The 15,590-nt window shown below is 38.4% G+C and overlaps 1 protein-coding gene across 2 annotated transcripts; it reads left to right on the top strand.

Moving 5' to 3' along the window:
* Window positions 1-2,526: 2,526 nt before the first annotated feature.
* LOC146140966 (uncharacterized) lies at window positions 2,527-13,698 on the top strand. 2 transcript variants are annotated; one of them, XM_083391946.1, is made up of 10 exons: window positions 2,527-2,664; window positions 5,750-5,998; window positions 6,082-6,222; window positions 7,308-7,464; window positions 7,913-8,034; window positions 8,769-8,985; window positions 11,193-11,413; window positions 11,865-11,951; window positions 12,539-12,766; window positions 13,546-13,698. In XM_083391946.1, the coding sequence occupies exons 1-10, from the start codon at window positions 2,529-2,531 to the stop codon at window positions 13,560-13,562; spliced, it is 1,575 nt and encodes a 524-aa protein (XP_083248072.1). In that variant the 5' UTR covers window positions 2,527-2,528; the 3' UTR covers window positions 13,563-13,698. The 2 variants fall into 2 exon arrangements, with proteins under 2 accessions (XP_083248072.1, XP_083248071.1); XM_083391945.1 differs by having other exon boundaries at window positions 5,747-5,998.
* Window positions 13,699-15,590: the final 1,892 nt, after the last annotated feature.

Here is a 15,590-nt window from a genome sequence, read left to right as displayed (position 1 = left end):
TCTGGGCTACCCGATCTGTATTGCGACCAAAAAATATAAATTGCAAAATAAATTCGCTATTTGCTAACGGGCCACTCCATGGGGGCATACGTCATAGCTGTGGCAGCGTTGGACAACTATAGATAATTCTAGTTCTGAATCAATGAATTAGAGCAAAATGGTAAATTCTAATTCTAATTTAGTTTGTGAATTGCTTGTATGCCCTAATTCTACTTCCAACATATAATTCGGATTTTACTAAAAAATGCTAATTTGTCCAACGGCATGTTTAGTCTCTCAGTCGAAAAAAAAATATATATAGATAACTTAATACCTTTTTGTCGGAACGAATTGTATGTGATTTTTAAATTCGGAAAAGCATAGGCCATGCTAAAAAATATAAAGATTAGAACACAAAAACTACCAGTCACATTCTTATAGGAATCTATTGCGATTTAATTAAATGTTATACTAATTTGAGAAAACAAAAAATGATTTAAATATAATTCTAATTTGAAAAACAAAAAAGATCTAATTCTAATCTAATTTAAAAAACTGAAAAGCTTTGATTCCAAATCGAATTTAAAAAGCTAAAATAAATCTAGTTGTGCAAGTCTGCGGCTGTTGCAACCTTGTTGTAGGGGGTATATTTCCAATTAAATGTTTTAGAAGAGTTAACGATATAAGCATTTTCATATATCCTACATGTTTACCTGTAGGACACCTCGATAACATGATCTACCTGGTGCTAGCTGACGTCATTTTTAAGCTCACAATGTGGCTGTGACGTCATTTGAGCACGAGATCGCTTCCGGGAAAAGACTTTGCACACGCGTTCTTCGCAACAAAAAATACCAGCCAAGAAAGACCGAAATAAACCAGAAAAAATTGCGGCGGCCGCGTACCGGCCCTAAATGCTAAATCTCACACCCGTTCGCGCTATTGGGCCGCGGGCCAGGCCCCGGGCGTGTTGTCAGCGGCGCATAAAAGCCGCAAGTGCCGCGCGCCGCCTGGTACAGAAAAGCGCGACGCCGAGACGGGGAATTGGAACTCGCGCCCCGGTTTGCGGCAATTTGCGGTCGATAATCCCGCCGATATATTTGCACGAGTCGGCCTTACGCCCGGGAAACGACTCGCTACGCCCGGAGAGCGTCTGCAGGTGGAAAATTTCAGCTGTCTCGCTGGGCGCTAGTGCTGCATATGCGCGCGGCGTTTGTATTTTTGTTTTTTTGGAAAAGTTTAGGTTACTTTGAAACATAAAACGTGAAACGATTGTACTTGTAGTGAAATCTGATCTCGCTTTTGTGCTCGGCTCGCCAATTTAGCGATTAGTGTTTTAGAAGAGATTTTTTTTGTTTTGATTTTTTGGACGCTGGTCGCGTTTTGAAAACCTCTGCAGCGCGACAAAATGAGTAAAAAAACGAAAAAATAAACTCTTAAACTGTCCTTTCTTGCTCTGTAAATAGTTGATTAGAAATGCGACGCTGTATATTACAAAAGCAAATAACGGCAACACGTGACGTCAATACTGCTCAAGCCGTGTTCTACAATTTTAAAGCGGAAGTGTTGGTTTTGAGGGATACAGGCGCGTTGTACGTTGAGACTAGGTATATGACAAACCACCTTGTTCTAAAACTATGCACCTTCGAATGTCAAATTTTCTGTGCAAAAATCAAAGTGCAAAAGTCGGCGATGAAACAGTTGTAAGAGGACCAATTGTAAACTGCGTCCTGCTCATTGGCGGGATTTCCGGGCGGCCATTTGGGTTAGAGGTGCCTTCTAAAGGAGTTTCTAAAATCGTCATGCATCTGATCCAGCGATATCCGCAATCGTCGACAGTCGAGTATGGCGTTACGAAGCAATTTTCTTTAAGGGTCCACGTGTATTGCTTTACACAACAAGCAGACGGACGCGTATGTTTCTTTTAAACTATAACTTTGCCACTTTCAAATTGAGGGAAACTTAGCAGCGAGCTGCTCGTCAAAAAAACGTTGCATGTAGATCATCTGTCAGTGTTCGGTAAAACAACTTTCAGTATTTTAATTGAGAGACGTGCTGCGTTATGGGAAGTGTTTGGAAGCAGCATCAAACATCTTGTTAATCGTATACATTTACATAGCGCAATTAAATTGAGAAGAGAGAGAGAGAGAGAGAGAGAGAGAGAGAGAGAGAGAGAGAGAGAGAGAGAGAGAGAGATAGGGTTGGCGAAATGGATGCCCGGTGTTAATCGAAATATATGATATATAAAATTCGCAAAATATTCGGTATAGCCTAATATGGCCACTCGGTTTGACATCTATTGGCTTCTACTTCAGTTTTAGTATTTTTGTTTTTACTAAAAACTTCATCCTCTTTTAAATTATGTACCGGCCCCTGTGTCTGGCCAAACTTTGTTGAATTTTTTTTTCCCAATTTTTTTTATTTTCCTGAAAAAATATATTTTAAACTATAAACCATCCCCTTTTTAATTAGGTGATTTTCAGTGGTCGCCACTGACTTTGCAAAAGCTTCAAAGCGACGTGCATTATGCAACGGAAAAAATTGTTTAAATGCCGAAATTCTTTTCAGGTCTAACCTATAGCACAGTAGACGACAAGATGCGCTTGCTGTTTGCTGTTTTCAGCCTTTGTGCCCTGGCCTCTGCACAGTTTCCCCCACCGGTTACCCCATACAACGCACCTGCTCGTAAGAAAACCTTTTTTGCCTACATATACTAGCTTTCAGTAACCCGTGTAACATAAGATAGGCATATGTATTTTTCTACTACTGTTCTCCGAAAAGAATTGGTTTATTCAACCGTTTTTAACTTCGTTTTGCATCACAGCAGATCGTACATACGTTTTAGCTTTTGTACAATGCAGTAATTTTCAACCTTTTATGGCTTACAGCACCCTTCAAAAATAAAAGATAGATTTTCGGCACCCCGACCGGAATTTTCGTGAAGCGTTTTACTTAAATGTCACTATAAATGGAACTGGAACAACACAATCGACCTAAAATATGTAGGGAAATGTCATTTGATATAATGGTCTCTAATCGTACACAAATAGTTGTAACAAGAAGCTTACCAATTAAGCAAAAATCAGATTCTACAAGATTCTCAAATACCTATCGGCACCCTTGAGCATTAGAAATGGCGCACCAGGGAACCGCGGCACCGCGGCACCCCGGTTGAGAACCACTGGTACAATACCTTATTTGACGAGCTTGTACAATATGTGAATCTGCAGCTGGGTAACAGTCAGCTGGTAACAATATTTCCCGATAGCAATTTATTCCAATAGGGCAATTTGTTTCAATAGGGCTATTATTATCCTCTTCTAGCTTTGAAATCTGTCATTAGCCCTTATCGTTACAATATTATTTTGATACAACGTTCAATATCCACACCGGAATGTTCCTTAAAATGAGCTCAAACAAGCCTGACAATTTTTTGACAATTAAATCGCTAAAAGGTAAAATCGCAATCCTTATGACTATAATCAAATTGATATTTTAATCTTTTTTTAAAGCAACGACTAAAAAACAAGTCAAGATATTGCCAAAATATCGCGATAAACATAACCCATTTTTATTAAAAAATATTTACAGCAAACATTTATCAGCATTTCAAAGGCGTGAAGCTTGTCTTGAATTAACAACATACGATTTTTTTAACTATTACAAAGTCAGATTATATTCGTAACACTAAAAAATATTAGTTTAATTCCTTAAGGCTTTGTGCCTCCATTTAAGTTTTAAGTCGAATGCTTATATAAATTATATAATCAATCGGTTGTTGATGCTAATATGTGGGCAATGCTCTTAACTTAAACCCAAGTGTCATATATCGGTTTGGGCATTTCAGTTTACGTAAACAGGTCAAAAAATTGGTTACAATACGTGATGACCTTTTTAAACAGCGACTCTTTCGGATGCTATAAAAATAGCACCGAAACGTGATGGCGAAATAGGAATGTCGACTGGTCAACGGTTTGCTAAAAACGCCCGAGAGAAAGGAGGCCGAACATATTTTTTCAAACTGGTCACGTAGGCCACTCATCTCTGAGTTTTTTGGCACTAGCAAGAGTTGCACACCTTGCCACTGTACATTCAAATTGCCCCGGGGCATACCGGTAATCCATTGCCTCTTGCCGGAACCGAAACGCGTGTTTATCGGAGGTTTTCAAGCCGCATCCGCAAACCAGCTTTACCAGTTTTTCAAGTCACTTTTAATATTTGTTACCTTGAAGTATTATTTAAAAACACAAGTTTATTTTTTTGAGATTTATTGGGGCTTATTAATGCTGTTAAATATCTTCCAAAGTCTTGTCGAGTTTTCTATGTTTTGCCTGTCATTAACTGATAAAGTTAGGCGCAACCCCATTGAAACAACCTTAAAAAGTGTCCCGAAAGCAACAGGGTAAACAGTTTAAACTCAAGAACACTTGTAAAATGTGTTGGTTCCTTTTAACGCTCAAAACGTGCGATTGACAACGAATATTAGGCCATAGACAACATCCCTTCAAATAGCCATTGACAAAACTATTTAGAACGTCTAAAATGCACATCTGTGGCATTTCTGGCCTCTCATATGCTCGCCTACTTCCGTTGTGGTAAAACATGTTTTATTTTGCAAAACATAAAAAATGTAGGATATTGTCTCACACTTTTGTATTCTCATTTATTCACCAAAGTAGAATATAAAGTACTCAAGATGAATTGCAACCTGCAAAACGCGCTTTGGAATTTACGCTTAACTCCACTATTTGCTGTTTTCCTACAGCTATTGCTATTACAATAGAAAATTGACACGATTTACAATAGAGAAAAAATACACAGGGAGTCTTATAATAAACCAGATTAAGGTAAAGTTATGCAACCTGTTGAACCGCCAATCTAAAGGAAAATGACCTTACAGACTCAATTAACCAACCGATCATTGCTCAAACCGGTCACCTATATTTGCTGTTACCAGTACGCTCTTGTTTTGTGATCAACGTTCAAGACCTGGCCTTAGGCCACTTGTGAAACGCCCTGTTTTGAATCGCATTTATTAGACGCCGTCTTAACTGCTATAATTAGACTCTGAAAGCTCGAAAGTTGGGTTGAGTAAGGTTCCCTTGTTTATAACAAATGCCTTGTTTTTTTACGCGCGAAAGCAAACCAAACGTGATTTTATGGCATTAGGTTTAGGCCTACATGTTTTATACTTTTGTGTAGGTTTTCCAAACTAGGGGTCAAGCAACATGTTTTGGGGGTAGTAACCTCGCCACTTATACCATATTAACTTTATTGAAAATGTTTTACCTAAAGTATTTGAATTTGACTTAAATGAACTTAAGTTACTCTTTTCAAATGACTCTGTATCGGCTTAAGCGCACTTAAGTCACTGTTTTCAAATGACTTGACTTGAATTAGGTATTGTGATCGAATAACTTGAAATAAAGTGTATTCATTAGGCATTTTTATTTAACTTATTTACCTATCTCTAGTTTGCTCATAAAACAAATTGCTTGCAAAATGTTGAGATTTTTTAGTTTTTGGTCATAATCGAACGAGTTTACCCATTTTAATAGTTTTACGTTTAATATTTATGACAAAGACTTGACTTGGAATTGACTTGCTCTAACAATGGATTGACTAAGACTTGACTTGTGATTAATTCAAAAAGACTTGAACTTGAGTTATTTAACAAGTGACTTGACTTGGACTTTCGAATTAATAAAATTACCTGTTTACAACACTTGCAGAAAGCAAGGTAATTAACCGTCACACTTTGCATTAGCAGCCCAAGGAGTCGTAACCTACACCTTGTCCAACTGGTCCGAGTATACCCCGTGTACTCACGTCTGCGGTGGCGGCTACCAACGCCGGCAGCGTTCATGTCTGTACAACGAACGCCAGGTTCCCTTGCACTACTGTCGCGGACCCAACTACCAACGGGGCAACCCCTTGGACAGACTTTTTCAGTCGTTTTCCGGTGGATTCAACGCTGCGATCGAGACCCAACGGATCGAGTGCAACGTCCAAGAGTGCCGTAAGTAGACTAACCATAGATAAGTTCAATAGTTTTCTAAGTTTTTCGTGTTTTCGTCGACTGCAAATCCCTGTTTCACGCAGGCACATCCCTGTGGAGCGAGTGGACCAAATGCAGTCGAATTTGCGGCGGAGGTAAACAGGAGTCGACCAGGACCTGCCTCGAAGAGGGAACATGCAAGTTTAACAGCTTGAGGGATAGGCCCTGCAACATTATGGACTGCTGTGAGTTTATGTTACGGGCGGTTGTAAAATTACTCTATTGTTGTTCTGTTAAAACTGTGTTGCGAAATATTTAAGATTTTTAATTGTGCCGCAAGCTAAAAAGTTTGAGATCCACTGAGCTAAATGAACGCTGGTCGCTGCAGCGCGGTGTGGATGTCGAAATATTAGTGATGTGTGATGTTTTTTTCGGAAGAAAGCCGATGGTATACGATATCCATTTGGGCTAGAGTGGTATTGGTGCCATCCGACACTAAATTGTGCTTTTCAACCTTGTTTTGCCATCAAAGTGTATAGCATTCTACTGCATACGGTAAATTTTTAGAAATTTATACATCCGAAATTAAATGGAAAAATGCTATTGCAACATCGGTCTTAATAAGACAACCTTTGCATTATTGGTACTAACGTTTTGGTATTGGATCCGACGGCCGTACGTTTTTCTCAAAAAATATTATCGGCATCGCAATAAAATACAAATTGTCGGACATCCCTATAAGATTTGCTTATGTTTTCCAACCATCATCAGTGATCAAGAAAAAACATTTTTTTGAGCGAAAACGAGAATAAAACTTGCTTTCCGATAATTTTATATACTAAGCAAACCAGCATGTTGCGCCGTTGCGGCCTTGCCACATCTTTCAGTCGTGAGTAATTATACAGTAAGCAAACAATTTGTACTCCTTACAAATGCTTTGGAGAGAAAACTTGTGCAGTTTGACCTTAACACCACTTAAACACAGTGGCGTAGCCAGCCTAAAATTTTGGGAGGGGCCAAAAAGTTAGAATTTCAGGATACTAAGGCCTTGGACAAATTTGGCCCTTCATTTTTGTTAGCGCCAATTTTTTGTAAAGCTGATAGTGATACAGATCCCATAGCACTACAGTACACTTTTTGCTAAAAAACGAATGACTGAGCCAAGTCAATGTAGTTTTATTACTTTTTGTAGCTTGGTTTGCAAAATTAGGCCCTTTTCTAGAAATAGCCTTGGACCAACAGTACCCTTAATCCGGTCTTACACGTATTACCGTGTGGAAGGCCACGTATTATTTCGTTTTTGTTGAGTGAAACCCGTTTTTGCTTTCAGTCAAGATCTCCGGATGGGGCCCATACGGTGATTGTAATGAAATATGCGGTAGAGGCCGACGATGGAGAACAAGAAGCTGTGTGCCCGCTTTTGAATCTTATATGCCTCAGTACGAAGAGCTGATGGGAGTTCTCAATCGAATGGGCAACGGAGGAGGGTTGGTTGCTGTTTATTTAAAATTCTAAAAAAAATTAAATTAATATTAATTATGGAGCAAAATGGTTGGAGGTTGTAGTAAGACGAAGTAAGAATATCAAAGACATACAGAAATAGGTAACTTTGTGAACGTTTCAAAGAACTATTTGCTCATTTTCAATATAGTAAGAAGGCACTTCTGTCACTATGTTGAAAATGAATAAAGAGTTATACGAAACGTTCAAAATACTAACCTAAACATTAATTAAATTCCACATATTTATGAATTGCGACATGATTCAAGCGATCCTCGTTTTTTCAACTCGCGTTTATTCCCAGGAACTAAAAAACAATATTGGGAATCTATCTATTAAACTGTCAACTTGCATTAGCAACAACATACAGTGTTACAAGCCGCAAAAATCGTTCGGCAAACTTCCCAATTGCAACACAATATATCTTTTTTTCAGCGGTTTGGCCGGTCTGTTTGGGTCTTTTGACCCGGTGACAGCTCCGTATATGGGCTCCTATAGGAAGAGCTGCCAAGTGTCGATGCGAAACTGGCAATATTGCAACACGAACCGATGCCCACGTAAGTTGAAACGCAACTACTGTGCTTCTCAAGTCCATGCTGGTATTTCAGGCCAACTTACAAGGGCGAAAAGTCTCAAGGGCGCCCCAAGGTCATGTGTACACGTGCGATAATTTCGGCGCTAATCAGTAAAAAAGCAAAAGAAGTTATAAGGAAGCAACACAAACACAAATTAATCTTATAAAATAAAAGTTTTAAAAACTTTTCAAAAGTTTAAAATTGCGTTGGTTTAAAGCGGAAGTCTAAATGCACTAGTAACTTCCCTGGCAAGATTTTAATGCAATTTGACAAACCTAACGTAATTACTACGCCCTGGCCACAGCCAACGTGATACTTTTTTGAACCTGTTTATAACTCACACATACATGTGTTTTCGTTTTAAAAATGAATCGTCTTTTAGATGGCAATGAATAGTGTATGACATCAATGACAGGCTGTATTTCTGCCTAGTGAAAACTAAACTATGAAAACCGAGCGAAACATTCCAGTAGATGTGGTAATGTAATTTATTTATTGTCCAACAATTTCCAAAACAAACAGACAAACACACTTGTACACACACAAGAACACGCAAAATAAGAAAGCAGCTGGTAGGATCCAGCAAAGCCCAAAAAATGGCCACCTACAGTAGGCTGACAAAACTTTTGCACCCAAAATTGAAGCCGGTCCTTCCAGCGACCGCATATAGTTTCAGAGACCAGCTCTCACTCTCTTATGTTCTATTTGTTTGGCAGCTTGCCCGCAAAATCAAAAGTACCACTCTTGTATGCCGTGTACGCAACCGTGCCCGAAGCAGCAGTCGTTGGTCAACAACATTTTCTCCTTACAATTTTTGTTGCCGAGCCTCTTCATCAGCTTGGGAAACGGAAATGAAGGCTGCGAAGGAAAGTGTGTACGAGGATGCGCCTGTCAAAGAGGCTATTACCTCGGAACGGACCAGCGCTGCTACCTGTAAGTCGTACCGCCGAGGCTTTTTTAACGCACGCTGCCACCTGGTTCATTCCCAAGGGTGTGGTTAATACTCAGCAGGGCCATGGAGTCGGTTAAAAGTGGGTTTGCCACATGTCAGCATTTTCACTGGCATGTCCGGGAATTCAGTGTTGAAACCTCCGTCGGGGAGAAACTCTAAAAAGTGTTTTTAAGTAAGGGTTTTTAAAATATATCGGCAATAATTGCACACATATTCTTGATTTTTGAAAATCTGGAAATTTGTTTAAAATTCTGCAATACTTTATTTGTAACTTAATTTTTAGAACTGCATCTCTAGTTTAGTTCTTCTTTATGCTCCGGTCCGCCACAAAATATTCTGTTTCTAATGCGGGCCTCAGTCAAAAATATTCGCCTATCACTGTTATCGAGTACCGGTATGTGCAAAACATTGTTTCTGCCACCCCAAAAACAATATTTTGGTTTGTCAGGGATTGTGCGTAATAAAATATGGCAACCCTAAAGCAACACGAGTGCGACTTCGGCGAAGAAATTGAACCTGACTCCCGAAATTCCGAGTTCGACTCCGGCTAAATGAACCGATTTCGATCTAGTCCAGGGGTGTCCAACATGAGGCGCGCGACCTAACAAAAATGGCACGCAAGGCCCAAAAAATACAGCAGCCAATAATTGTCATTTTTTATTCACAATACAAAACAATCTTAGCAATTACGACAACAAACAATTACTTCTGATGTTATAACAATATGTTTTATTGTTTGTTTAAAAGCGCTTTTAATTAAAAATAAAAAAGTTTGTTATACAGTCAATTGCCATTGTTTGTTCACAATATAAAACGATCGCGGCAATCACACAACCAACAATTACTTTTGATATAGTAACATTATACTGTGTGAAGGCTAGCATTCACATAATATTATATAGCGTGGCCGAGAGATACTTTGATGTAATGCGCATTTCTACTAGACAGTGTTTTGTTTCAAGTTTAAATAAACGTTCTTATTTTTGGTAAAAAAACGCTTTTATGATTAAAAACAATTGGTTCGGTTACGAAACACGAAACTTTGGCACGGGAAGAAGTTATAAGTTAAAAATTAGCACGCCGGCATGTTTGAGTTGGACACCCCTGATCTAGTCTTTAGTCCGGTTTCAGCTATACGGCCTATATTTCACCCATGCTTTGCGTAACTAAAATAAGGTGGATATTCAACATTCCATCCATGTTGTTTCATCTTTACAATCTACTTTTGTTGGTGTTTCAAAATTTGGTACTGCGCATGCGCACGCCGGACTTGGGACTCAGGTAGTCATATGTAGTCTTATTCGAGTCCTGAGTCCGACTTCGCGGCAAAACTAACCGACTTCAATCAATAGGGCTGTGGAGTCAGTTAAAATAACCCGAGTCTGACTTCGGATAAGAAAAAACAATTCTAAGCGATTCCCGAGGTTCGACTCCGTGCGATTTCCTTAAGTTCGGTTTGATTCTACATTCTACAGCCTGTATTCCGCCAATTTACCTAACTAAATACTGCGGTTATTCAGCAATCCATCCATAGGGGTGTCATGTAAATTATTCCCTCGCTATACGTGGTTCGCAAATATTCTACCTGGTGCTATTCCATCTTTACAATATTCAATTTTTTGGCCTTTTAAAGTTCGATACTACGCATGCGCACGCCCGACTTGGGACCCGTATAGTCATACGTATAGGCCTACTGTTGGTCGAATAGCTAAAATGTGATTTGCCAGCGCCTTACAAGGGCAAGGGTCGTGGTTTGAGCGCTGTCTTAAAGACTAAACGTGGATAACGCAGGGCTAGGTTGCACCGGGCTCAAAAAAAACTTTTTTCTTTCGTGGTCAATTTTCGTTGCACAAAAATTCTGTGGCCCAATAAATTTTTATGAATGGACAAACTATAAAAAGGTTTTGAACAACATATAGCGATCGAAGCATATAACAATAAATTTACGTTTCATTTACATTCCAACTCAATTCCTCCCCAAGCCATTATTCCTGTAAAATCAGGTATAGTGACATAAATGAAACTAAATTATTCAATAAATCTAGCTTTTTTAAATTGGTCTGTGGCCCATCTAAAAAGTTTCCATGGTCCACCAGTGAGCCATGGCCCACTGGTTGAGAACCGTTGCCCTAGACTATACTGTATACCATGAAAAACGTCCTAACAAGCCTCATACTGCCTGATGCAGGGTTCCGATACAATGCCCCCGCACCCCTTACCAGCTACCTGGTGAAAACATAATATCCGTGTCGGGAAACAACTTCTACTCGACCGTGATTCCGGAATACCCGACCAGCCAGGCCTACATCGCACCACGCGAGGTACCGTACGTTCCCGCAGCCCCCGCCCCCGCGGAACCCATTTGCCCCTACAGAATCTTGCTGCTCGGAGATACCTACAAAAAATGCAGTAAGTTGAAACCACCGACATCTGGGCTATGTGTGTCTAAGGCGTTAATACTTCACTAAATACAAAGCACCGAATTTTCAAGGATTGTAGAATAAATGTTCGTGAAAATATGCCAGTGAACAGAAAGCTAAGGGTGGTTTAAAAAATAGGCAATGTTACAAAAAACATAGGCAAATTTCTCCTAAACTCGTAAAAACAAAGTTTTGTTTTGTATTGAGTTTAATTAAAAGAATTAAAGGGTTCATTTTTTAATATTAAAAAATATCTCAAAGTGTCAATCTAAACGTTCAACTTATTAAAAAATCAGTAAATCATTTTATTTTTAAATAAATTCCCGAGCATTGTTTTATCAACAAAAAATAGATTTATTCTGAAGACAGAAAAACATTTGTCTAATAAAAATGAATTGCAAGCGATTAATATGGTCGTTTCTTTTACTTGTGCTTCACAGGATGCGACGGTGACCTTCAGACCCAACAGTGCATCTTAGATGGCGAAACGGAATGTCCAAAGATATGCTACGAGAGAGTGCAAACCGGTACGTGGAAAAACATTGCGTAACAACCAGAGTTGTAATAACTTAAGTCGATAACTTGACTTAAGTGCACTTAAGTCAGGGCTTTCAAGTGACTTGCCTTGACTTACGTCGTTTGACAAAATGACTTGACTTGACTTAAGTCTTTTGGGCAAATGACTTGACTTAAGTTTATTGGACAAATGACTTTGGTAAAATCAAGTGTTTTCGTTAATCATTTTTGTTATAAAATCGGACTATGTATCTAAAGTTTTTCATGTAAAACAAATTGCTCTCATATGTTGCGTTTAGTGTTATTTTTTAGCAGAGTTACTGCGCATATTCCGACTAGTTTTTCAATTTTAAAAGTTTAACGTCTAAGTTTTATGACAAGGACCTGACTTGAAATTGACTTTCTCTAATTATGACTTGACTGGGACTAGGCTTGTTGTTTATTCGAAATGACTTGACTTGAACTTGAGTTCATTCAAAAAGACTTGACTGGGACTTAAATGATTGCAAAATGACTTGTTTACAACACTGGTAACAAATTATGGTGGTTAAACAAGTATAGTCTCACCATTTTTTTTCTGTCGTTGGCATGTAAACAGTCGTCAATCCAGTCCCGCCTGTGGTACCAGTAGTTCCAGCTGTGCCAGCGGCACCAGATGCACCGACATCGGATATACAGGTAACCAACCGCTGCCCCCCGTTTGACGTCGGTAAAATGGACCCCGGAACCAACTGCCCCACGGGAGCTTGCACTGGGGACTCAGACTGCCCCTCCGACCAGATTTGCTGCAATACTGATTGTGGGCGCGCTTGTGCCTTTGCGCTAGGTAAGTCGGTGCCAGTTTATAGCACTGTTGGAATGACTTAAACCACAGCCTTTTCATTATCACAAAGGAAGTGTTTTAAATTTTGTAAATTTGCAATTTTTCGTTGATACCGAGCATTAGTATACAAGACAGCTCACTAATAACGGACTGTTTACGCGCGTGTATCCCAGCTTACTAAAAAAATGTTCAAAAAAATCACTTAATTTACTTCAAATAAGTCACTTAATCACTTGAACACTTAATCGCCTGAAAAATAAAGTCATTTAAAAACGATGCCTAAAGTGCATCGAGTAAATTTTGCTAAAACAGCTAAAACAACAGGGTGATTAACTACTTTTAATTGTTCGAAATAAAACGACCGCCAGGTCAAATAAAATACGTCGGCCTTGTTGAAAACTGCCTCCACTATATACATGAAAATTACTATATTTATTTAATTATCCTAGTTTGTTTTCGATTGCTGTTAAACTTACTTGGAGTAAATTAATCTCTTTAACTTTGTAGGTGGTCGTATTTGTCTAAATCTAAATAGGGTAATCAAGTGGCACTATATTACATCATAGCCTATAGTGCCAGCTGATTACCATCTTTAAAAAAGCAATTTTAAAGTACAAATATTATGAACTCGACTGTTAATTTGATAGATATTTCTCTAAATTAAACTATAAACAAAAATGGCTTTATGAAGGCCTCAGCCGTGGGGCGTTTTTTAGTGTATGAGCAAACTAACCAGGGGTTTTACAAGCCAAAAATGATCTAACCAATTGATTTGTTTTCAGATTATACTGGACCCTAAAGAGTCGATGCAACTTTACGATGGACGACTTGAGCTTCATTTGGCTGGCGACCACTTTGTACCTTATTTTGTACATTAGACGATATAATTGTAACCCGAATTCGTTTAACTTGTTCCCAATAAAATCTAACTTGATCGAAAAACAGTTGACAACTCAGCACTTCAGGCCTACAGCGCCTTTTGACAGCTCTATACATATTATGTCGAGTACAAGGATTGGTTGGTAAACCAGTCGAGATAGGTTTAATAATATTTTAGGAATGCGGAGTCCATTAAACATAACCCGAAAAATTCGGAGTCCGACTTTGGCGAAATTTATGCAGTCAAGTCCCGACAAAAATACTTCACCGTATGTCATTCCAGCTTTACAATAACAGTTGGGCCTGATATATTCCTAAATTGTCACTGTGCAGTGTGCATGCGGACTTCGGTGATCTTACGTAATTTTACCCAAGTCCCGAATCCGCGGCCCCGCATTTAAGTTGATTGAACTGTTATTGTTACTCTGTTATAAAATTTAGTATACGAATTTTATTTTTTGGTGTTCACACATTTATACTGAGTATACCTTGGCGTTTATTTTTTAAATCTTACGAAATATTAAAAATAATTATTTTAGTTTTATAATTTTTGGCAAGATCGTTTTATTTAGTTTTAATTTTTTTTAAATTGTATTAAACCCCCAATTTTTATCATGTTTTTTACCGCGTTACTATATCTCGGGCGTCGTTTGATTCGTATGTTTGCCTAAATACTTTTACTTAGGCCTAACGTAATAACAACTCAGCAGCACTACAGGCCTATAGCGAATTTTGGCAGCTCTATATATATTTTGTCGAGTACAAGGACTGATTGGTGAACCTGCCGAGATAGGTTTAATAATATTTTAGGGATGCAGAGTCGGTTAAACAAAACCTGAGTCCAAACCCGGTCATAAAAACAAAGCCGAGACCGACTAACGCGAATTTATGCCGTCAAGTCCCGATAAAAATACTTTACCGTATGTCATTCCAGCTTTACAATAACAGTTCGGCCTGATATAGGTTCCTAAATTTCCACTGCGCATGCGCACGTTGGACTCGGGTAGTCGTACGTAATTTTACCAAAGTCCCGAATCCGAGGCCCCGCATTAAAGTTAAGATTAAACTGTTATTGTTACTCTGTTATAAAATGTAGTATACGAATTTTATTTTTTGGTGTTCACACATTTATACTGAGTATACCTTGGCGTTTATTTTTTAGATCTTACGAAATATTAAAAATAATTATTTCAATTTTATCATTTTGGCAAGATCGTTTTACTTAATTTTTATTTTTTTTAATTGAATTAAAACCCTACTTTTTATCATGTTTTTTACCGCGTTACTATATCTCGGGCGTCGTTTGATTCGTATGTTTGCCTAAATATTTTTACTTAGGCCTAACGTACTAACCTAAAAAGAAAAGTAATGATACTGCAACATTTCTCCTAAACAACGAAATCATTTTTTGGTCAAAAGATATAGGCGCTATAACCGTTTGTGTATAGCTTATAGTGGTAGAAAGATTACTTGATTAAGGAGATGCTAATATGGTAAACGTTTTTGTATACGCACTCGCACTGAGGTTTAAAATCTAACTAAAAGTTAAGTGTCGCCCGTCTTAGTGTACTTTCTGATATATGGTCCACTTCCCGCTTTATTTAGTTTATCTTGACAAACAACGATCCTTTATCCTCCAAAGGCACTTTTCAAAATTAGGAGCTTTTTAATGTTTACGCCGAAAACAAAACCAACACACACGAAATTTGGAATAAAACCTTTGGTTTGACCAAATACAAACACACAAATGTAATTCAATATAACAAAAGTAAGAAGTGCATAGCTTTATGTAACTGCTTGTTCGTTCAAGGCTAGTTTAAAATCACATGTCTAGGTCACATCTGCCGATAGTGTGAACAAACATATATTTTGCTAAAACTTATACGGTACGGTACGCAGATTGTCTGGCAATATTCTGAAGACCACCGCGAGTGTAGTACAGGTGATG

This window comes from Ascidiella aspersa, chromosome 6 (assembly GCF_963924565.1).
Source record: "Ascidiella aspersa chromosome 6, kaAscAspe10.2, whole genome shotgun sequence".
Classification (NCBI taxonomy): domain Eukaryota; kingdom Metazoa; phylum Chordata; class Ascidiacea; order Phlebobranchia; family Ascidiidae; genus Ascidiella; species Ascidiella aspersa.
Note: the sequence above shows the minus strand (reverse complement) of the source record. Positions and strands in the feature narration are given on the sequence as shown.

Coding starts and splice junctions, on each gene's coding strand:
- LOC146140966 (XM_083391945.1), top strand. CDS start 2,529: ATGCCGAAATTCTTTTCAGGTCTAACCTATAGCACAGTAGACGACAAG. Junction 7,465..7,912: donor CGAATGGGCAACGGAGGAGG/GTTGGTTGCTGT, acceptor TCTTTTTTTCAG/CGGTTTGGCCGGTCTGTTTG. Junction 8,035..8,768: donor CAACACGAACCGATGCCCAC/GTAAGTTGAAAC, acceptor TTTGTTTGGCAG/CTTGCCCGCAAAATCAAAAG.